We start from the raw sequence: 23,089 nt of genomic DNA, 5'->3' as shown, positions 1-23,089 counted from the left end.
GGATGAGCAAGCGGCGCTACAATGGGAATGGGCCAGAGGTATTTTGTCCATTGGGCATTCGCCTCTATTACCAGGACGAGCGACAGAGGACACCAAAACCTAACAACATATAACGAATCTTCCTGCAAGTGTGAATATCTATAGTCTTCCCTCCTACCAGTGCCCAAAGCTGACCGTTGGAGGCGAGGGAGATTCATGGATTTGACTGTTGTAGACCCTTAGTCTCAAGTCCCCTTGAGAATCCCAAGCGACGGTTGAGATTTCTTTAGACCGCCGTGGATTTGATATAACTATACACAAATAGGGCGTTCAAAAGGAATTGAATGATATTTGATTTTATGTCATGCAAACGGCGTATAATTCTTGCTTAAAATCTTGTCTTAGAGACATATGATAAGTCCTACATATATGGACTAGACGATACCACGTGCGTTGCGGCGAGAAACTTGTTAAAAGAAATACATAAATCAGCGCCACAAGAATAAGTAAAACTAATGCAAACACATATTTGAGAGTGTTCTCGATTTTCAGTTTTGAAACAATAAAACATATGAAGATGTAATAAAATGGTGGATAAAAAGGGAAGAACATTTGATGCAATTTGTACTCCAAGCGTCCTAACATGTATCGTCCATGACAACAAAAATGTTAACTAAAAACTAATATAACTTAACTTATGAGTGAAATGCAAGACTTGCTGTTTTGACATTACTGTGGATGGATAAATGAGAAAAGATTGCCATGATATGCATGACTGATGATGTGCCACGGTTGCATGAAAAGACCTTCGATCGATGGCCTTTCGATTGGCACCTCAGCTTCTTCCGCCCCCCCCCCCCCCTCCGGAGCCCGACTAGATGCTCGGTCGCACCCCGCGTGTGCGTGTTTTTTTGTTTATTAAGGGCTTGTTGAGCTGTGCCCTCAGCATTAACCCTGTGACTTCTTGTTGTCTAGACCTGTTTGTTTGTGTGTGGGAACCTTGTTGGATATTTGGCTTGGGCAGTGGCTTTATAATATAAAGCGGGACGAAAGCCTTTTTGGTAAAAGGAATATAAGTAGGAGGGAGTATCGTCTTTCTTTTATTTTTTCAGGAGATGTTTTATCGCCGTTCTTGGATTGCAGAAAGCGAGCAAGAAATTAAACTCGAAAAGGAAAAGTTTTTTTTAATATAAATTTGGAAAAGAAAAGCAAAAAAGGCGAGACGAGAAGTTCCCCACCCTTGTTAAGCTCCCGGCCCATTTGCTAAACTAGGCGCCAACTCCTCGCCGCCTCCCGCGATTTCCTCCCCAATCCATTTCGCTCCTCCTCCGCCCCGTCGACGAACAGAGCGGTCCGTGCCATGCCGCGGCAGGGGCGACGGGGAAGAGGGCGCGACCGGCCGGGCCGCGCCTGAGCGAGGTGGGGTGATCGGGCGGCGCCAATGGACGAGTCCGGGGACGCCGGCAGGGGAGGGAGGGGCGGCGGGAGGTCGAGGCAGAATGGGGGCCGCTCGTCGGTTCGGCTCGGCGTGCGGATGGAGTTCAGGTTCTCCGGCTTCCACGCCGTTCAGGTGATGTTGATCGGGAACGCATTCTCTTCACGTCGCACTGCTGCATTTCGGCCGATTTGGGATTGCTGGTTCGGGGGTTGCTAGGGTGTTTCGTTACCCAGGAATCTCAATGCGTTTCCCGTCTTTGGGTCAGTGAAAGCTTCGCACGATGGGTTGAATCTTAAATTAATTTCCTTTGTATCGAATAGATATCGAATGGTAATTTTTACTCGTGGGGTGGATCCGGAAATTCATCGATGATGGGTTGAGCAGCATGAACGTGTGACTGAAACGTGCATGTTCAGGAAGATCGATAAATGTACATGCCTATTCTGGTACTACGCCGGGAGAAGCTTCGTCCTTAGCCACGTTTTGTGTGTTTTCGTCGCCGTCAGAGAGAGGCGATGCCGTCACCGAGAGAATGCTGATCTGCTTATGTGTTTGGAGATTAATTTATTGAGAGTTATTAGCAAACTAGACATATTTAAGCTTCGCTGCGATCATGCCGTCAACATTCGGCTGTTGAGGCATCTGAAGGTTTTGAGTTTCCCATTTATACTAGGCAGGACATGCTTCGATCACAATCCTAGCAGCACTCATGCATTTTAAAGTAGTTCGATTGAAGATGGGTTGTTAGAACAATTCGAGGATTTTTGCTACTTCATTTGGTGACACTTGACGATTTGCAAGATCTAATAGTAGTTGTTTGAATAGCTGTAGTTATTTTGTTTGGTATGATATGGAAACACATGGCAGTGCGGCAGATCATGCAAAGGAAATAACATACCGATACAAATGGATGACACAGGTTTGTTGATGAATTTCTTATTGGTGCTTGCTCAACAGGTACCAGTAGTATCAGACAGGCTGCTCATTACAATCACGTCAGTAGACAGTGGAAAAACAATTGCCAAGTCAAGTAAAGCGGCTGCTATTAATGGAGCCTGTCAATGGCATGACTCCATCCTGCAAGCAATTCGGTTTCCTAAAGATGAAGTGTCACACGAATTTCAGGAGTGCCAGTGCAAGATTGTTGTTTCCATGGTATGGCTATTGCCAGCATGTTTTTCCACCTCATTCACTTGCCTATCAAATTTCCATTCCTTTATTATTCCGTTGGCTTACTAACAACATATCTCCTGTTACAGGCATCAACAAGAACTGCTGTTCTTGGGGAAGCGTACCTAAATCTGACGAACTATCTCAGTTCATCAGACTCCACTGACATCTCTTTGCCATTGGACAAGTGCAATTCTGGCACAGTTTTACAGGTAGATTTCATTTAGCTGTACTTGTTTTACCCCCGCGAACTTCTGATGGTTTATTGGATCCCATATGATCTTCAAATTTAACAATGGCTTTGGTCCATCTAGTTATACTGTTAGGTCCCTGAAGTGATTAACTTTCTCTAGGATTTTGCTCATATTCTGTTGACCTGCCATGTGCCATCTATATTAGTTGATTCTTGGATGTACAATAAATGCTTAACTTTCTCTAGAGTCTAGACTATCATATGCATGTTAGTTAATGGTTGTGAGCCTCTGTTTGTAACCTAGTATTACTAGCAGTATGCACTTGTATAGCCCAGCAGGAAGCATTAGATTTGATAATTTTAGCTCTTACCGATGAACTCATACATAAATTTTCCAAATTATTATTTCTCTGTATGATATTTTTTGTTTTTCATCAACTAAACAGCAGGTCTCAGATAAAATAATAGTTAATGCCAAATCGTAATGTTTCAAGACGTTCATGGGGTAATGATGTTATTTATCGCAAAAAAAAAGAGATGTTATTTAGACCTATTTTTGTTACTGTTCACAAGTTTTGATTCGCATTGCCGGGGTGGGTTTAAGGTAATTTCTAGATGAAAGTTATCTCTAGCTGTCAGCTAAAATTCTTGATAAACTCCGACTAAATCTCCGTTTATTATGTTTATGATGATCTCTGGTGTTTCTTAATTGCAGCTTAAGATTCAATGTCTTGGTGCAAAATCTAAATCAAGGTAACCTGACCATGTTTTACATTGACATGTCCATATTTCCTATTTTCACTCTGGTGGTTGCAAACATTTGTATCTTTAATCTTTGATGGCCACCTATTTGACTACCAAAACTTCTACTATTTGTTGTATCTTGACCATAACTGCTCATAGGACTTATTTTCTGTTGTCATGTTGGCATTATGCGCAGTGGGAAATCATGGAAAGAGCTATCTTCTAATCTTAAGGAGAGTCCAACCAATGATGAGATGGACAAAAAGCCAGACGTCTTTGACATTCTGTTGAAGTTGAACAAGGGTGCTCAGTCTTTGTCAGAAAATAATTTAGAAGCTGATAATGCAGATGAATCTGGAAATAGGGTATGATGCCTTGGCTAAAATTCATATGTGTCCAAGTTTTCTTTTATTTCGAAAATATTTTGCTGGTCCTCATAAATGACAGGTACATCAAATGAAATAAAAGGTGGATTTTGGGAAAATTTGTGGAATCTCTTCTTTCTCTTCCATTGGTACACATAAATATGTACAAGTACACATGGGCCACTTGGGCTAGACTCTCACGCATAAACATACACATACACAGCCCAACATAAAACATTTTGAATGCCTTCATATGTTATATTAGTTCCTGCTCGAACAGTTTTGTCCACTGATGAGTTGCGAGTTTGAGTTAAAGTAGGCGACAAATTAGCTGAAAAGTATAGTTTGAGTTGTTGTAGCTATCTATTGCTTCTCATTTTAATCCCCCTGCACTCGAAATCTTTGAAACAAACTCCCCGGCAGTTATATGCCCAATGTGCACAAGGACGACCAAGTCACAATTTACATTTATAAACTTCTTCCATTTTCAAAGGACACTTTCATATTGATGATCTTGGGTTGTTAGTTATCTTGTTCTTAGATCTCAATGTCTGCAGTCAGAAATTTTCACTTGGACTGATATGTTTTTTATATTAAACATGTGTATTCTGGGAATGCATATCCTTTTTATTATGTACCTACCGATGTATGTTCAATAGAGGATGTTTGTTTGGTGTTCTTCTGTCTGAGATAGATCCAATCAACATTCATATTTCCGCTCCTTTTCTAACCCACTGGTCAATTTCTGTTCTAAGTGAACAAGCAAACAAAAGATTATTTTTCTTATCTAACCTATGGTTGCCACACCTCTTGCAATTATTTGCCTAATATTATCTACTTGTTGATGTCCATTCAGTGAGAGCCATCTTTTAAAACCATGGAGCCCGGCTCCAACCTCTAGATGTCATTAATTTAAAAAAGAACGGCCTGGAGATGTGTGCCAATATGTGTGATTTGCGGGCTGTTTAGCTAGAATGGCTTAACGCATGGGATAGATATTTTAAATTGTTGTGCTGCACAATGCTTGGGCTGACACAGCCTTCTGCCACAACAGCAGTACTCGGCCGAGAGAGAAACTATTGTTTAATAATTCACTGTTCTGACAAGGAGCAGCAAAGAAGAGTATGCAGCGCCATAGGTTAAGAAATTACTGTACTTGTTTAGTGGTCCTTGGCCAAATGACTCTGCACAGTGCAGATCTCGAGTTGCCATCTACTCCCTCCGTTTCTAAATATAAGCCTTTTTAGAGATTTCAGTACGGACCACATACGGATATATATAGACGTATTTTAGAGTGTAGATTTACTCATTTTGCTTCGTACGTAGTTTGTATTGGAATCTCTAAAAAAGCTTATATTTAGGAACGGAGGAAGTAACGGCAAAGAGACGTGGAGCCCCGGTCCTGTGGTTCTACTGAACTTGTCTCGTTCATTTATCCTTTATATGAGGAGACTGGCATTATAGATAACTAGATATCTGAATATGGATAACAGCGAACGAAGGAAAATAACCTCCTTTTTTCAGCAATCAGCACACTATTTCTTTTGTATGCAATGGAGATAACTCCCAGTCCATGCATTAGTCGAATGCACATGCGATTTTTCAGTGTACTATGTATAACTGCAGACTGCATCTGTAATTTCAGGATGCAAGTTTCTCAGCATCAAAGTCTCATGGTGATGATTCATCCAAAAATCACCTTGACACCGCCGAAGAAAAACTTGAGGAATTACGTAACGCGGCAAAAATGTGGGAGAGACATTCTCGCAAGTTGAAAATTGAACGGAAGACATTGAAGAATGAGTGTGCTGACAAATCCAAGCAACAGGCTGAGCTAGAACGGCAACTTTCTGCTTCACTTTCTGAACAGGATTCCTTGAGGCAAGAAATTGAACAAGTAACAGCCCAACTGAACAAGACCCAAGAGACCAATATAGAGCTTGTTTCCATTCTCCAAGAACTGGAAGAAACGATAGAACTGCAGAGAGTGGAAATGTCCAAACTTCCCCAAGTGAGTGATGTGGCTGACCACGAGGTCTCCAAAAGTGAATCGACAGTTCAAGAAGCTGCAGAATGGGCTAGAATACTGTCACAAAAAGAAGATGAAATCACAGTGTTGAGGGAGAAACTGAACCGTGTTCTCAAAATGGAGAATGCAGATGGTGCAGGCCCAGATGCTATTTATCTTGAATTGGAAAAAGAAAATGATTTTTTGAAGGTCAAAATGCAGGAGCTTGAGAATGACTGTTCTGAATTAACGGAGGAAAATTTCAGGCTTATATACAAGTTGAAAGAAGCGAGTGGGGTGGCGAAAGAAGAGGATCCCTGCATTTCTAATAGTGAAGAAATGCCCAATGTGGGGAGCCCAACATATAAGATAAAACACCTAGAGAGAAAATGTGCTGACCTTGAGTTGAATCTGGAGAATTTTAGGTCCGAGTTCAGTGGGCTAGAAGAGAAGTTCCAGAAAAGCCAAGAGGAGTTAAAAGAGAGAACACTTGAATTATCTGAGCTGAGGGAAAAGCTCTCCCATGCCACTGAACTGGAGGGGGCTGACACTGGTAGTTCAAAACATTACAGACTGAGAAGTGAAGAACCTGATGATACTGAAACTGACTTAGATGTGTTGAAGCGTACAGTTCAGCTGAAAGAACAAGAGATCGATGGTTTGCAACACTATACGAGAGAAATGGAGAACACCATTGCTGATATTCAGAAAGAGAAGAGTCAGTTAGAGGAACGTTTGGCAGCATCACTTGAAGAAAGTAGCATGACTTCAAAATGCTTGGATGAAGCGCGTGAAAATCTCCGTGTGCTTACCAGCAGTGTAGATTCCCATGTTTCTGCCAATGAGGTTCTCGAAACAAAGATCAGTGAGCTTGTGCGCACAGTTATGCTGAAAGAACAGGAGATCGATGGTTTGCAACTTTGTAGGGGAGAAATGGAGAACACCGTTGCTGATATTCAGAAGGAGAAGAGTCAGTTAGAGGAACGTTTGGCAGCATCACTTGAAGAAACTAGCATGACTTCAAAATGGTTGGATGAAGCGCGAGAAGAACTCCTTGTGCTTACCAGCAGTGTAGAATCCCATGTTTCTGCCAATGAGGTTCACGAAACAAAGATCAGTGAGTTTGTGCGTACAGTTATGCTGAAAGAACAGGAGATCGATGGTTTGCAACTTTGTACTAGAGAAATGGAGAACACCGTTGCTGATATTCAGAAGGAGAAGAGTCAGTTAGAGGAACGTTTGGCAGCATCACTTGAAGAAAGTAGCATGACTTCAAAATTGTTGGATGAAGCGCGGGAAGATCTCCTTGTGCTTAGCAGCAGTGTAGATTCCCATGTTTCTGCCAATGGGGTTCTCGAAACAAAGATCAATGAGCTTGTGCGTACAGTTATGCTGAAAGAACAGGAGATCAATGGTCTGCAACATTGTACGACAGAAATGGAGAACACTATTTCTGATATTCAGAAGGAGAAGGATCAGCTAGAGGAACGTCTGGCAGCATCACTTGAAGAAAGTAGCATGACATCAAAATGCTTGGATGAAGCGCGAGAAGATCTCCTTGTGCTTACCAGTAGCGTAGATTCTCATGCTTCTGCCAATAAGGTTCTCGAAACAAAGATTAGCGAGCTTGAAAGCCGCAAAGTTGAACTAGAGTTGCTTGTAACAAAGCTGGAACAAGAGAATATTGAGTTTTCCGAGTTCATATCTGAACTAGAGGCTCAGTTGACTTCTCTCACAAGTGAAGAGGAGTCAACCAGGCTAGAAATGGATTATTCTATAGCACTTATCGCAAATCTTAAGGATTTAGTAGAACAGCAGCAAGCAGAGATGGAAGCTCAAAAGCTGGAAATGAAGCAAAAGCATTTGGAGTCCCAAACTAGATTGTCAGAAGTACAAGAGGATTCGGAGGCTCTAAGAAGATCAAATGCAAAACTACAGGCCACAATTGATAGTGTTGCTGAAGAATGCAGTTCTCTTCAGACTCTAACAACTGACCTAAAGAAGCAGAAGCTGGAATTACATGACCATTGTGCACAGCTGGAGCAGCAATTAGATCAATCAAAAAGGAAGACAATGGATTTGTTCGAAACAGCAGAGTTCCTAGAGGCAAAACTCTCTACACTTCAAAAAGAGGTAACTTTAAAAGAGCAATCTTTGCTTTCAGAGCTGGAGAATATATTCCAGGAGCACAAGGAACACGAAGAAAGGATAAATAGTGCACATTTCCTTTTACACAAGATAGAGAACGAAAAGATTGGTGAAGTGAAGAATCTTGAGAGGGAGGTCATGAACCTTACTGCACAGCTGTCCTCCACAGACGGGGAGAAAGAAAGTGCCGCCTTGGATAGCATACATGAGGTCTCCATCCTGCGAGCAGACAAGGCTAAACTTGAGGCTAACCTTGAAGATGTCAGTGCACAAATGAGACATTATCAGTCTCAGTTGGAAGATCTTCGTACAGAGTCTAAAACCAAAATTAAAGGCCTGATTGATTCGCTTAACGCATCCAAACATAATGAGGAAACGCTGACAACAGATGTTGAGCATATGACAAGATTGATGGAAGCTGCTAGATCCAATGAAGAAAACTTAAGGAAAACTTCAGACGAACTAGAGTTGAAGTATAAATCCAGTGATTATGAGAAACAGGAAGTAATGGAGGAAATTTCTGGACTAAAAATCCAGGTTAGCAAAATGGCAAGCATCCAAGATGAAGTTTTCAAACTACAAAGTTCTCTTGATCAGGCTAAGTTTGAAAAGACAAAATTAGAAGAGCGTCTGCAGTCACTATCTGAAGAATGTGAAGAACTAAAGGTGCAGAATGCCATGTTAACAGACAAAGTCTCTTGTATCCAGAGTACTTTGCATGATGCTGATGAAGAAAATCGTCATAAATCCACTCAAGCAAAGCTTGTAGTAAATAAGGTGAGCCATTTAGAATTATACCTCAACTTGTTCTAGATCAGGGTTACGTAGATTTAAATGTGATGGCCATGTGCACTATTTTCACTTAACTATTTCCTTGCTACTTTAGGGTAATGACGACGCTGCTAATGACAATGGAGGTACTCATGTTAATGAAGATCTAGACATTCACTCAAAGCTAGAATTACTGGAGACTAGACTTGCTGATGCATTGGAGGAAAATAAATCATATAGGGCGCAGCTGCAAAGGTTTAGTGATTTATCGCATCCCTCCTCCCTCTGACATCTGTTACTAGCAAAACACATTTTTCACTAGATTTCCTTTGCTATACCATGCATATGGGAGTCTTAATTAAACTCCCATGTTCTGAAGGCTGCAGACCATCTATGCCACTCCATTAAGCATTAAAAAGAAGTATTTCGCTACAAATCGAATGTCAGATTTTTTAGCATGGCAAATTGAAAGCCTGAGATGGCAAATTATATCGTCGCGAGGATGGCAATTTCCTTTAGCAAGCAATGGCAAATTCTTGCCATGTTTAGTTTTTTGCCAGGATTTGCCATGCTTGCTAAAGGAAATTGCCATCCTGGCGACAACACAATTTGCCATAAAAAACGGTTGATTTGCCATGGTTAAAAATCGACGTCAGATTTTTAACATCCCCATAATAAGAAACAACATTCATGTAAAATTATCCGTGTGGTATTAACTATTCTATACAAAAAATGTTCAAAAATAAAAAACTATTCTATACAAAAAGATAGTTTGGATGCATGCTCCCAGCTGCTTTTCAGCCTTTACTTGCTGCTGTCACCAGTGCATCTAATATAAGGGTGCAACATTGCCGCCCCCAGATGGTCTCCTTGTGCAGAATACATCCATTTGGAAATAGATGACATCCTAGAATGCGTGCAGTCAAAATGTTTCTATTGATTGAGAGAAAAGAAACAGTGAGACATTTGATTTGTGCGTCCGTAAATGGACAACTTCTAATATATAACCTTTATCGTACCATTATCATGATCAAAATATTGTGCACATTAGAATGGTTTTCGTTTCATGCGGTTTTTACTACTGTAAGGCATCAATCAATGATATCGGGGTACCTTTCAGAAGATCATACTCTCTTTTTACCCTGTACAGTCCAACGGGAGAGGGACAACTCAGTAGCAGGGATGAAAAGGATAACAAGGATGGGAACAGGATAGCACAACTGGAGTCAGAGCTAAAAGACATGCAGGATCGGTTACTCAACGTGAGCATGCAATATGCAGAAGTGGAGGCTCAACGAGAAGAACTAGTTATGGAGTTGAAAAGTGCAACTGCAAGGAAGGGACGATGGTTCTAGGGGATGACGAGCAACTGTGTGCCATAACCGTAAGGCCCACAGTCCACAGTACAGGTACTTCATGTATTCTCCTGCTCCTTCGATTACATGCAATTGCAACTTGATTTCTTAGATGTGGAGCATGAAAAAAAATTGGGTTAAATTCAAGGCTGCTACTTCGATAAAACTTTACCTGCTATTGAATGCTCAGACACACCATGACAGATGCAGTAGATACTAGCTAATGTAGTACTGGGAATTCCCACCATAAAAAGTTGATTTGTTATGATGAAACTCAAAAAAGTAACAGTAACATGAATGTGTAACATTGGCGGCACATTGACTGCATGGTTTGATTGCAGATAATGTGTCATAAAATTGGGCTAAACTACACTTATCAAGTGGTAAGAAACCTTCTTTCATTGAAGAAAATTATGGCAGTAAACCCTCTATCAATGAGGAAATCACTGATAACTCTTTATACTTTCCTGATCTTGTAGATGCGTGAGCGTGAGTACATCAATCAGTTTTTATGTCCTCATAACGACATGGTTGTCTAATTATCAGGACATATTTTGTCGACGTCGGAGGGTACCGGCATTCCCAGACAACCACCGTGCAAGAGCTGAGTAATTCCAAGCAAGTGCAGAACTGGATATGTGCTCTGAGCTGCACCGGAAGCTGTGCCCCCAAAAGAATAAAATGCTCATGGTTCTCACTTCTCAGGTCTCAGTGATGAAGCAATCACATGGCAACAACCATTCACAGTTAGCAGTTGGGAGGCCCTACTACACTTAGTCTCAACCGATTATTAGTTATCACAAGCATATGTGGTGCTAGGGGATAGCCTACAATTCATCGGTTCATATAACCACACAGACCACTCTTCCCTTTACACAGAGCCAACATAACCGTTGGTTAGTTCATCTTTGTAAATTAATCAACTGCTGATAAGTGTAGTTTCTCTTGCTGAATTGTATAGTTGGTCACGTGATATCCTTTTTGTAGGCTAATGTTCTTTCACATGTAATATAGTACTCACTCCATCCCAAAATAAGTGTCTTAACTTTTAGTACAAAGTTGAGACACTTATTTTGAGACGGAGGGAGTATATGCACACAGTCTGTCGATTACTTTGTTATTCGCTTGTTGAGGACAGTATTCTGTCAAACAGAATTTGGCATATAGCTTCTCTGATTGAATGTGACAGTGGGACCCAACAGAGCAATGGTTACAAGAGGTCTTTAGTAGCAAAGAAAGAAATGGGGGATGATTGGACAATCTGAAACTGTTGGCAGTCAGGTCATCATTGAAGAAAACAGTTGGTTCAGTCCACATGTGATGATGTTCATGCATTGGTGCCTGGAGAACTCTTGGCTTGCATGCTGATCAAGAAATAAGAACTTGTGTTTAGACAGCGGCCTTTCGAATGTCCTTTGCACTCACCAGCTTCGGTGAAAGTATGGATCGGCTGATAGGATCCTGTGTTCAAAGCCAATGACATGCTCCTCTTGGTTGGTACTTGAAGCATGGCTTCTGAACTGAATTGATCTTGAAACATGCGGTGGGCGCTCCGAAATCTGCTGCATGTATTGTTGACAAATAATTATAGTACCTTACATAATATTACTCCCTCTGATCCATAACAAGTGACGAGGTTTTAGTTCAAAATGCCCGGAGGGAGTAATTATTAAGCCATATGGGTTGCGAGGCTTCATATCTACAAACTAGTATGCTACTCTACCTAAAAATCCTATCTGATAGGAACTGGGATGAGATAGCTCAATTTATTTTATATTTATTTATTTATTATTGGCGAGAGCTCGAATTGGGTATTCGACGTGTCGCTATCTAGCGGGCTGTAGTTTTGCCAAGTGACAAATTGGCGCAGGCTACAATTGGATTTGGAAAGCAACCACCTAATACCTATCCAATAATATAAGCAATATAGAACAAAACGTCTCCTAGTTGGCTTGGCCCCATTTACATTTATTTATATTCTGAAAATGGAGGGTCGGGCGAGGAAGGGGTCAATGATTTGTGCTCCCTTTAGCCAACAAGGAGAAGACTTCTTTCTCGAGTTCTGGCTTGCTGTCTATGCCTGTACACTTGTATGATAGCCTCGAGAATATAGCTTAGCTGGTTTATAATGTCTGCAACTAAGGTGGCCGTTGCTTATACATACTCAAAATCATTAGCAACTACGTGTACTTTTAACAAGTATCCTAACAAATACTACTATATCATAATAAAAAAATAGATCAACTAACATGATTAATATTACTTTTTCTTATATGTATGCATTACTTTTGCCTCTTCGGAGCCTACCACGGTGAAATAGACCAGCAAACTTGGGAATGCTTTTCGCCGAATTTAGAGAAATAAGGTTCCTAGCCATTTTTGTTGAACAATGAAACTGACAATCATCACATTCTATATATTGCTTTGATCATACACAACTCAGTGTTCTTAAGAGAACTTGCACAATCACTCTGTACTATCACGCCAAAGCTACAACAGAAACTTACCCAGTTAGGTTAGCTGTGCCTGTACAACCCGAGGCACGTACGCGTCATCACCCCCGGACCCTCGCAGTCGCCGGCGCGCGCCTCGCCGCGGCCTCCTCTTCTCTTATCGCTTCGATCATGGCGACCACGCGCTCCAGGACGATCTCCTGGTCGTCGGCGTCGTCGCTGGCACCCGGGCCTGCGCGGTCGGCGTAGTGGCAGACCACGACGCACCGGCAGACTGGGCATGAGTTGCGCACGTCGAGCCACCGGTCGATGCAGGGGGCGTGGAAGACATGGCCGCACGCCGGGACGACCTTGACGCCATCGTCGTCGCCGAAGGCCTCGAGGCAGACGGGGCAGTCCCCCTCGGGCTGCTGCCCCTTCTTGGCGCCGGCGCCGGCGTCGGCATAGCGCACCACGGGGAGCGCCGCGCCGTCGGCCGGGCGGAGGAGGGCGCTCGGGAAGCCGTGGCGCATGGCGCGGCCGCCGCGCGCGGCCGCCATGGCGCGCTGCCGAGCGCAGCGGCAGTAGGTGCAGAGCAGGATGAAGCAGAGGATGATGGAGAGGAACACCACGGCGGTGGCCGCCCCCGACGAGAGGTCGAACTGGGACCTCCCCGACGTCGGGGCGGCCGACGGATCGTCGCGCGAGGCCCCCAGCCGTCTCGCGTGCGCCGCCGTGGCCATGTTTCCGGCGCCTGCTCGTGCGCGCGACGCGACGCGACGCGCTCTCCTCTCTGGTTGACTGGTTGTCCGGAGGCCACAGGCCGGGAGAGGGAGTTCCACACGGCCTTACAGGTGGCCCTTTTTTTCCGTGTAATTGGACGCGAGTTTAGTTTTGTGATGAGATGCTAGGTTTTGATCTATGTGGGTCAGCCCATTTTTTTTAGGAAATCAGTCGACTCGACAGCCATCCATGCGCTCAGGTCATTCCCACCTATCTCCGCCCCGGTGGTTACAACCCACAGAGAGGTGCAGCCTCGTAGCACGTCCGCGTTGAGCTCACAGCAAGTACTAGCGGTAGTCCGTGATCAGCCTCACAGCACCTCTGTGTGGCCGCTCGCGGCAGCTGGCACTCGCACTGGCTTGCAGCACCCTGCGCCCAGCGACCCTCTTGCAGCGTCGCTCGCCGTCCTTGCGGTAGTGCGGCGATCGGCTTGCAACATCCAACGTGGGCTTGCAACACCCGCCCCTATCGCCGCAGCATCGTGTGACCTACTCACTGTATCGCGAGTCATCTGTTACCGTCGCCCAGGCCGATGTTGCAGTGCCGGCAGTGCCCCTAAGCATCGACGCAATCATCGCACCACCATTGTGATGGAAATATGCCCTAGAGACAATAATAAAATGGTTATTATTATACTTCCTTAATCATGATAAATGTTTATTATTCATACCAGAATTGTATTGACCGAAAACTTAAATACATGTGTGGATACATAAATAAATACCGTGTCCCTAGTGAGCCTCTACTAGACTAGCTCGTTGATCAAAGATGGTTAAGGTTTCCTAACCATAGACATGAGTTGCCATTTGATAACGGGATCACATCATTAGGAGAATGATGTGATGGACAAGACCTATCTGTTAGCTTAACATATGATCGTTCAGTTTATTGCTACCGTTTTTTTAATGTCAAATACATGCTCCTTCGACCATGAGATCATGCAACTCTCGGATACCAGAGGAATACCTTGTGTGCTATCAAACGTCACAACGTAACTGGGTGGTCATAAAGATGCTCTGCAGGTATCTCCGAATATGTCTATTGAGTTGGCGTGAATCGAGATTGAGATTTGTCACTCCGTGTATCGGAGAGGTATCTCTGGGCCCTGTCGGTAATACACATCACAAGAAGCTTGCAAGCAAAGTGACTAAGGAGTTAGTTGCAAGATGATGTATTACGGAACGAGTAAAGAGACTTGCTGGTAACGAGATTGAACTAGGTATAGAGATACCGATGATCGAATCTCGGACAAGTAACATACCGACAGACAAAGGGAATTACGTATGTTGTCATAAAGGTTCAACCGATAAAAGATCTTCATGGAATATGTAGGAATCAATATGGGCATACAATTCCCGCTATTGGTTATTGACCGGAGAGGTGTCTCGGTCATGACTACATAATTCCCGAACCCGCAGGGTCGCACGCTTAACGTTCGTTGACGCTAGAGTAGTATTGATATATTTAATGAGTGGTAATAAAATGTTGTTTGGAGTCCCAGATGAGATCCCGGACGTCACGGGGAGTCTTGGAATGGTTGAGAGGTAAATATTTATATACGAGAAGTCATATTTTGGGTTCTGGAAAAAGGTGCGGTTTTTTCGATATTGTACCGGAAAGCTTCCAGAAGGTTCCGGAGGATTCCGGAGGGGTACGGAAGTCCACAAGTGGGTCCACCACGACCCAAGGGCTAGCATGGACTGTGGGGAGGTGCCCTGGCCTTATTGGGCTAGCCGCACCAAGTCCTCAAAAGCCCATGTGGCTAGGGAAGGCAAAAACGAAAGAAGTCCTAGTAGGAATATGACTGGACTTGAAATCCAAGTCCTCTTCCCCTTAGCTGCGCCCTAGGGCTTGGAGGGGCTGTTTCCTACGCCCCTCCACCTATATATAGGGGGAAGGGGAGCCTCAAGAGGATACACCAAGCCCTTGGCGCCCCTCTCTCTCCCGTTACTTCGTAGTTCCACCGCCTCGTCCCGGCGACTCTTAGCGAAGCGCTGTCGGTACTCCACCACCACCATCACCACCACGCCGTCGTGTTGGCTGTGATCCTATCTACTTCTCCTCTCCTGCTTGCTGGATCAAGAAGGATGAGACGTCATTGAGCCGCACGTGTGCTAAACTCGGAGGTGCCGTCCGTTCGGCACTAGATCGGTTGGATCGTGATCGGATTGCGAAGAGTACGACTACATCAATGGCGTGATAAACGCTTCCGCTTAGCGATCTACAAGGGTACGTAGACACACTCTCCCCCTCTCGTTGCTACGCATCTCCATGATAGGTCTTGCGTGTGCGTAGATTTTTTTTGTTTTTGTAAGTGCATCTAGTGCCGCCCCTAGTTGGTTTTGGAGTATTGACGACAAACTTGGTTGTGGGACTAATGTGTTTGTGAGAATTGCAGGATAACACAGGTAGTAGTCCCTTATTGATTCGGTTTACCTGCCAGAGATGACCCCTAAAAATGTGTGAAAGACATTGAAGACAATGGTGGTTCGTGAAGACATTCCTGATGAAGATGATGACATGTGAAGATATTCACTTGAAGACTATGGAGTGCGAAGACATAGTTGTTTCGTAGTTTCCTTTTCTTTTATTGAGTCATAGGAACCACCGTACTATTAAGTGGGGTCCAAGTGAACAAAGTCAGAATGACTGATGTGATGCTCAACCAAAATCCTATGTATTCGAGCAAAGAGAATGAGAGCAAATCTTATCCAGAGCTGGATAAGTCAGCTTTGCTTGTAGCCCAAGTCAAGCTGCCGCGTGTGTTTGAAATCCGACCGTTGGACACGTGTCGGTTCCTTAGTGACCCAGGGTCATTTCGGACATATCATGTCGGGTTGCCTCCTGGCTATAAATAGCCCACCCCCTACACCATAAATTATTGGTTGCTCAGAGTTAGTACACGCCTTTTGTCGTTTGAGAGCAACCCACCTCCAAAGCCTTTGAGAGAGAGAGATCCTTGCGAGGACAAAGCCCAAAACACCCAGAGCCAAAGAGTGTTAGGCATCACTGAAGTCTTTCTGTCCGCGTGACCTGGAGACTTGTTACACTTGAGGACTGTGAATCCTCCAGCCGGTTAGGAGTCGCGTTCTGAGCATCCAAGAGCCATTGTGGATCGCCGGTGAACGGAGTCTGTGAAGGTTTGGAAGTCTACCACCAGAGTGATTGGGCGAGGACTGGGTGTCCTTAGCTCAAGGGGAATAAGGTGAAGACGCAGTCTTCTGAGTTCAATCTCAGCCTCCCTAACCAGACATACAGTTGTCACAGCAACTGGAACTGGTCTACCAAATCCCTGTCTTCACCAAGCAACTGGTTCAATCCCCAACTTCCTTTACTTTTCAGTCTGTCTTCGTGAAGTCATTGCTTGCCTGTCTGATCTGATTGACTTCACTGTGTGAAGACTATTACCTGTTTGGCTTCATTCTGTCTTCCATTCTGATCCATTCTACCTAGCTGCTGATAGTCTTCGTACTTTCACTGTATTGCTTACATGACTATGGCTTGTCTAGTGTAGTCTATCTTCCGCTGCATATCAATAGGTTCATTTTACCTGTTTGTCTTCAAAGACCTCGTGTCTTGAAGACTTTCATAAAATCACCTATTCACCCCCCTCTAGTCGATAACTAGCACTTTCAATTGGTATCATAGCAAGGTGCTCCCTTGTTCTGTGTGATTCGGTTTAACCACCTGGAGTTTTAGCTATGTCGACTCCAGGGATAATCAAGGTGTCCGCTGCGTGCCCAGTCTTTGATGACACTGATTACCCCTACTGGAAGAAAAAGATGTGCATGCATCTTGAAGCCATTGACATCGACCTCTGATATGTCGTCAAGACAGGCGTTCCCAAGGTCGGTGAAGGTGTCACCGCTGCTGATGTCAAGAGGTTCGCTCAACTGGACTCGACCGCCAAGAACATCATCTGTGGTCATCTGACCAAAGGACGGTATGGCCGTGCGAGTGCACTGGAAACTGTTGGGGAACGTAGTATTTCAAAAAATTCCTACGATCACGCAAGATCTATCTAGGAGAAGCATAGCAACGAGCGGGGAGAGTGTGTCCACGTACCCTCGTAGACCGAAAGCGGAAGCATTAAGTAACGCGGTTGATGTAGTCGAACGTCTTCGCGATCCAACCGATCAAGTACCGAACTCACGACACCTCCGCGATCTGCACACGTTCAGCTCGGTGACGTACGACGAACTCTAGATCCAGCTGAGGCCGAGGGAGAGTTTCGTCAGCACGACGGCGTGGTGACGGTGATGATGAAGTTACCGACGCAGGGCTTCGCCTAAGCACTACAACAATATGACCGAGGTGGAAATCTGTGGAGGGGGGCACCGCACACGGCTAAAATGAACTTGTGTGTCTATGGGGTGCCCCTTGGCCACATATATAAAGGAGGGGAGGGAAGAGGTGGCCGGCCCTAGGGGGCGCGCCAGGTGTGGGGAATCCTACTAGGACTCCCCAGTCCAAGTAGGATTCCCCTCCTCTTTCCTATTCCTAGTAGGAGAAGGAAGGGAAGGGGGAAGGGGGGAGAAGGAAAGAGGCGGGCGCCGCCCCCTCCTAGTCCAATTCGGACCAGCCCATGGGGGGGCGCACAGCCACCCCTTGAGGCCCTCCTCTCCTTTCCACTAAAGCCCATTAAGGCCCATTACTTCCCCCGGCGAATTCCCGTAACTCTTTGGTACTCCGAAAAATACCCGAATCACTCGGAACCTTTCTGATGTCCGAATATAGCCTTCCAATATATTGATCTTTATGTCTCGACCATTTCGAGACTCCTCGTCATGTCTGTGATCTTATCCGGGACTCCGAACAAACTTCGGTCATCAAGTCACATAACTCATAATTCAAATCGTCGTCGAACGTTAAGCGTGCGAACCCTACGGGTTCGAGAACTATGTAGACATGACCGAGACACATCTCCGGTCAATAACCAATAGCGGAACCTGGATGCTCATATTGGCTCCTACATATTCTATGAAGATCTTTATCGGTCAAACCGCATAACAACATATGTTGTTCCCTTTGTCATCGGTATGCTACTTGCCCGAGATTCGATCGTCGGTATCACCATACCTAGTTCAATCTCGTTACCGGCAAGTCTCTTTACTCGTTCCGTAATGCATCATCCTGCAACTAACTCATTAGTCACATTGCTTGCAAGGCTTATAGTGATGTGCATTACCGAGAGGGCCCAGAGATACCTCCCCGATACACGGAGGGACAAATCCTAATCTCGATCTATGCCAACCCAACAAACACCTTCGGAGACACCTGTAGAGCATCTTTATAATCACGCAGTTACGTTGTGACGTTTGATAGCACACAAGGTGTTCCTCCGGTATTCGGGAGTTGCATAATCTCATAGTCTGAGGAACATGTATAAGTCATGAAGAAAGCAGTAGCAATGAAACTGAAATGATCATAATGCTAAGCTAACGAATGGGTCTTGTCCATCACATCATTCTCTAATGATGTGATCCCGTTCATCAAATGACAACACATGTCTATGGCTAGGAAACTTAACCATCTTTGATTAGCGAGCTAGTCTAGTAGAGGCATATTAGGGACACTCTGTTTGTCTATGTATTCACACATGTACTAAGTTTCCGGTTAATACAATTGTAGCATGAATAATAAACATTTATCATGATATAAGGAAATATAAATAACAACTTTATTATTGCCTCTAGGGCATATTTCCTTTAGTCTCCCACTTGCACTAGAGTCAATAATCTAGTTCACACCGCCATGTGATTCAATAGTTCACATCTTTATGTGATTAGTTCACATCTCCATGTGACTAATGCCCAAAGGGTTTACTAGAGTCAATAATCTAGTTCACATCGCTATGTGATTAACACCCAAAGAGTGATCATGTTTTGCTTGTGAGAGAAATTTAGTCAACGGGTCTGCCACATTCAAAGCCGTATGTATATTGCAAATTTTCTATGTCTACAATGCTCTGCACGGAGCTACTCTAGCTAATTTATCCCACTTTCAATATGTATCTAGATCGAGACTTAGAGTCACCTAGATCGGTGTCACAGCTTGCATCGACGTAACTCTTTACGACAAACTCTTTTATCACCTCCTTAACCGAGAAATATTTCCTTAGTCCTCTAAGGATAATTTTGACCGCTGTCCAGTGATCTACTCCTAGATCACTATTGTACTCCCTTGCCAAAATCATGCTAAGGTATACAATAGGTCTGGTACACAGCATGACATACTTTATAGAACCTATGGCTGAGGCATAGGGAATGACTTTTCATTCTCTTTCTATTTTCTGTCGTGGTCGGATTTTGAGTCTTTACTCAACTTCACACCTTGCAACACAGGCAAGAACTCCTTCTTTGAATGTTCCATTTTGAACTACTTCAAAATCTTGTCAAGGTATGTACTCATTGAAAGAACTTATCAAGCGTCTTGATCTATCTTTATAGATCTTGATGCTCAATATGTAAGCAGCTTCACCGAGGTCTTTCTTCAAAAAACTCCTTTCAAACACTCATTTATGCTTTCCAGAAAATTCTACATTATTTCCGATCAACAATATGTAGTGCTCCCACTCACTTTCTTGTAAATATAGGCTTCATCGCAAGTCTGTATAAAACTATATGCTTTGATCAACTCATCAAAGCGTATATTCCAACTCCGAGATGCTTGCACTAATCCATAGATGGATCGCTGGAGCTTGCACATTTTGTTAGCACCTTTAGGATTGACAAAACCTTCTGGTTGCATTATATACAACTCTTCTTTGAGATATCCATTTAGGAATGCAGTTTTGACATCCATTTGCCAAATTTCATAAAATACGACAATTGCTAACATGATTCGGACAGACTCTAAGCATCGATACAAGTGAGAAAATCTCATCGTAGACAACACCTTGAACTTGTCGAAAACCTTTTGCGACAATTCGAGCTTTGTAGATAGTAACACTACTATCAGCATCCGTCTTCCTCTTGAAGATCCATTTATTCTTAATGGCTCACCGATCATCGGGCAAGTCAATCAAAGTCCATACTTTGTTCTCATACATGGATCCCATCTCAGATTTCATGGTCTCAAACCATTTCGCGGAATCTGGGCTCATCATCGCTTCCTCATAGTTCGTAGATTCGTCATGGTCTAGTAACATGACTCCCAGAATAGGATTACCATACCACTCTGGTGCGGAACATATTCTGTTTGACCTACGAGATTCGGTAGTAACTTGATCTGAAGTTTCATGATCATCATCATTAACTTCCTCACTAATTGGTGTAGGCATCACTGGAGCTGATTTTTGTGATGAACTACTTTCCAATTTGGGAGAAGGTACAATTACCTTATCAAGTTCTACGTTCCTCCCACTCACTTCTTTCGAGAGAAACTTCTTCTCTAGAAAGGATCCATTCTTAGCAACGAATATCTTGCCTTCGGATCTGTGATAGAAGGTGTACCCAACAGTTTCCTTTGGGTATCCTATGAAGACGCATTTCTCCGATTTGGGTTTGAGCTTATCAGGTTGAAACTATTTCACATAAGCATCGCAGCCCCAAACTTTAAGAAATGACAGCTTAGGTTTCTTGCCAAACCACAGTTCATATGGTGTCATCTCACCGGATTTAGATGATGCCCTATTTAACGTGAATGCAGCTGTCTCTAATGCATAACCCCAAAATGATAATGGTAAATTGGTAAGAGACATCATAGATCGCACCTTATCTAATAAAGTATGGTTACGACGTTCGGACACACCATTATGATGTGGTGTTCCAGGTGGCGTGAGTTTGCGAAACTATTCCACATTGTTTCAAATGAAGACCAAACTCATAACTCAAATATTCGTCTCCGCGATCAGATCGTAGAAACTTTATTTTCTTGTTACAATGATTTTCCACTTCACTATGAAATTCTTTGAACTTTTCAAATGTTTGAGACTTATGTTTCATCAAGTAGATATACCCATATCTGCTCAAATCATCCGTGAAGGTCAGAAAATAACGATACCCGCCGCGAGCCTCAACACTCATCGGACCGCATACATCAGTATGTATTATTTCCAACAAGTCTGTTGCTCGCTCCATTGTTCTGGAGAACGGAGTCTTAGTCATCTTGCCCATGAGGCATGGTTCGCAAGCATCAAGTGATTCATAATCAAGTGATTCCAAAAGCCCATAAGCATGGAGTTTCTTCATGCGCTTTACACCAATATGACCTAAACGGGAGTGCCACAAATATATTGCACTATCATTATCAACTTTGCATCTTTTGGCATCACTATTATGAATATGTGTATTATTACGATCGAGATTCAGTAAACCATTTACATTAGATGTATGACCATAGAAGGTTTTATTCATGTAAACAGAAGAACAATTATTCTCTGACTTAAATGAATAACCGTATCGCAATAAACATGATCAAATCGTATTCATGCTCAACGCAAACACCAAATAACATTTATTTAGGCCCAACACCAATCCCGAAGGTATAGGGAGTGTGCGATGGTGATCTTATCAACCTTGGAATCACTTCCAACACACATCGTCACTTCGCCCTCAACTAGTTTCTGTTCATTTTGCAACTCCCGAATCGAGTTACTACTCTTTAGTAACTGAACCAGTATCAAATACCGAGGGTTTGCTATAAACACTAGTAAAGTACACATCAATAACATGTATATCAAATATACCTTTGTTCACTTTGCCATCCTTCTTATCCGCCAAGTATCTAGGGCAGTTCCACTTCCAGTGACCATTTCCTTTGCAGTAGAAGCACTCAGTTTCAGGCTTGAGTCTAGCTTTGGGTTTCTTCACGAGAGTGAAAACTTGCTTGTCATTCTTCTTGAAATTCCCTTTCTATCCCTTTGTCCTTTACTTGAAACTAGTGGTCTTGTAAACCATCAACACTTGATGCTATTTCTTGATTTCTACCTTCGCCGATTTCAGCATCGCGAAGAGCTCGGGAATTACTTTCGTCATCCCTTGCATATTATAGTTCATCACGAAGTTCTAGTAACTTGGTGATAGTGACTAGAGAACTTTGTCAATTACTATCTTATGTGGAAGATTAACTCCCACTTGATTCAAGCAATTGTAGTACCCAGACAATCTGAGCACATGCTCACTGGTTGAGCTATTCTCCTCCATCTTGTAGGCAAAGTACTGTCAGAGGTCTCATACCTCTTGACACGGGCATGAGTATGAGATACCAATTTCAACTCTTGGAACATCTTATATGCTCTGTGGCATTCAAAACATTTTTTAAGTTCCGGTTCTAAGCCGTAAAGCATGGTGCACTAAACTATCAAGTAGTCATCATACCGAGCTTGTCAAACGTTCATAACGTCTGCATCTGCTCCTGCAATAGTTCTGTCACCTAGCGGTGCATCAAGGACATAATTCCTCTGTGCAGCAATGAGGATAATCCTCAGATCACGGACCAAGTCCGCATCATTGCTACTATCATCTTTCAACTTATTTTTCTCTAGGAACATATCAAAAATAAACGCAGAGCTACATCACGAGCTATTGATCTACAACATAGTTATGCAAATACTATCAGGACTAAGTTCATGATAAATTAAAGTTCAATTAATCATATTACTTAAGAACTCCCACTTAGATAGATATCCCTATAATCATCTAAGTGATCACGTGATCCAAATCAACTAAACCATGTCCGATCATCATGTGAGATGGAGTGG

General features: G+C 43.4%; 2 protein-coding genes across 5 annotated transcripts; one reads left to right on the top strand and one right to left on the bottom strand.

Annotated features, from left to right (window-relative positions):
* Window positions 1–1,222: 1,222 nt before the first annotated feature.
* Window positions 1,223–11,163, top strand: LOC123181587 (centromere-associated protein E). 2 transcript variants are annotated; one of them, XM_044593886.1, is made up of 10 exons: window positions 1,223–1,549; window positions 2,375–2,572; window positions 2,677–2,799; window positions 3,496–3,533; window positions 3,721–3,889; window positions 5,535–8,822; window positions 8,932–9,071; window positions 9,967–10,225; window positions 10,513–10,554; window positions 10,651–11,163. In XM_044593886.1, exons 1-8 carry the CDS (start codon window positions 1,421–1,423, stop codon window positions 10,169–10,171), a joined length of 4,290 nt encoding a protein of 1,429 aa, XP_044449821.1. In that variant the 5' UTR covers window positions 1,223–1,420; the 3' UTR covers window positions 10,172–10,225; window positions 10,513–10,554; window positions 10,651–11,163. The 2 variants fall into 2 exon arrangements, with proteins under 2 accessions (XP_044449821.1, XP_044449820.1); XM_044593885.1 differs by lacking the exon at window positions 10,513–10,554 and having other exon boundaries at window positions 10,718–11,163.
* LOC123181589 (RING-H2 finger protein ATL39) lies at window positions 8,036–13,537 on the bottom strand. 3 transcript variants are annotated; one of them, XM_044593889.1, is made up of 2 exons: window positions 12,679–13,537; window positions 8,036–8,264 (listed from the first exon to the last, which is right to left on the bottom strand). In XM_044593889.1, the coding sequence occupies exon 1, from the start codon at window positions 13,344–13,346 to the stop codon at window positions 12,726–12,728; it is 621 nt and encodes a 206-aa protein (XP_044449824.1). In that variant the 5' UTR covers window positions 13,347–13,537; the 3' UTR covers window positions 8,036–8,264; window positions 12,679–12,725. The 3 variants fall into 3 exon arrangements, with proteins under 3 accessions (XP_044449824.1, XP_044449823.1, XP_044449822.1); XM_044593888.1 differs by lacking the exon at window positions 8,036–8,264 and adding an exon at window positions 11,291–11,733 and having other exon boundaries at window positions 12,679–13,536; XM_044593887.1 differs by lacking the exon at window positions 8,036–8,264 and adding an exon at window positions 11,291–11,730 and having other exon boundaries at window positions 12,679–13,525.
* Between the last annotated feature and the right edge of the window lie 9,552 nt (window positions 13,538–23,089).

Source organism: Triticum aestivum, chromosome 1D (genome assembly GCF_018294505.1).
Source record: "Triticum aestivum cultivar Chinese Spring chromosome 1D, IWGSC CS RefSeq v2.1, whole genome shotgun sequence".
In the NCBI taxonomy this organism is placed as follows: domain Eukaryota; kingdom Viridiplantae; phylum Streptophyta; class Magnoliopsida; order Poales; family Poaceae; genus Triticum; species Triticum aestivum.
The sequence above is the reverse complement of the archived record's forward strand: the minus strand, read 5'-3'. Positions and strand labels throughout refer to the sequence as shown.

What these genes read in the sequence shown, in the direction of transcription:
- LOC123181587 (XM_044593885.1), top strand. Translation starts at nt 1,421, where the DNA reads ATGGACGAGTCCGGGGACGCCGGCAGGGGAGGGAGGGGCGGCGGGAGG. An exon ending in CCGGCTTCCACGCCGTTCAG is followed by an intron (nt 1,550 to 2,374) that starts GTGATGTTGATC and finishes CTTGCTCAACAG; the next exon opens with GTACCAGTAGTATCAGACAG. An exon ending in ATTCTGGCACAGTTTTACAG is followed by an intron (nt 2,800 to 3,495) that starts GTAGATTTCATT and finishes TCTTAATTGCAG; the next exon opens with CTTAAGATTCAATGTCTTGG.
- LOC123181589 (XM_044593889.1), bottom strand. Translation starts at nt 13,346, where the DNA reads ATGGCCACGGCGGCGCACGCGAGACGGCTGGGGGCCTCGCGCGACGAT.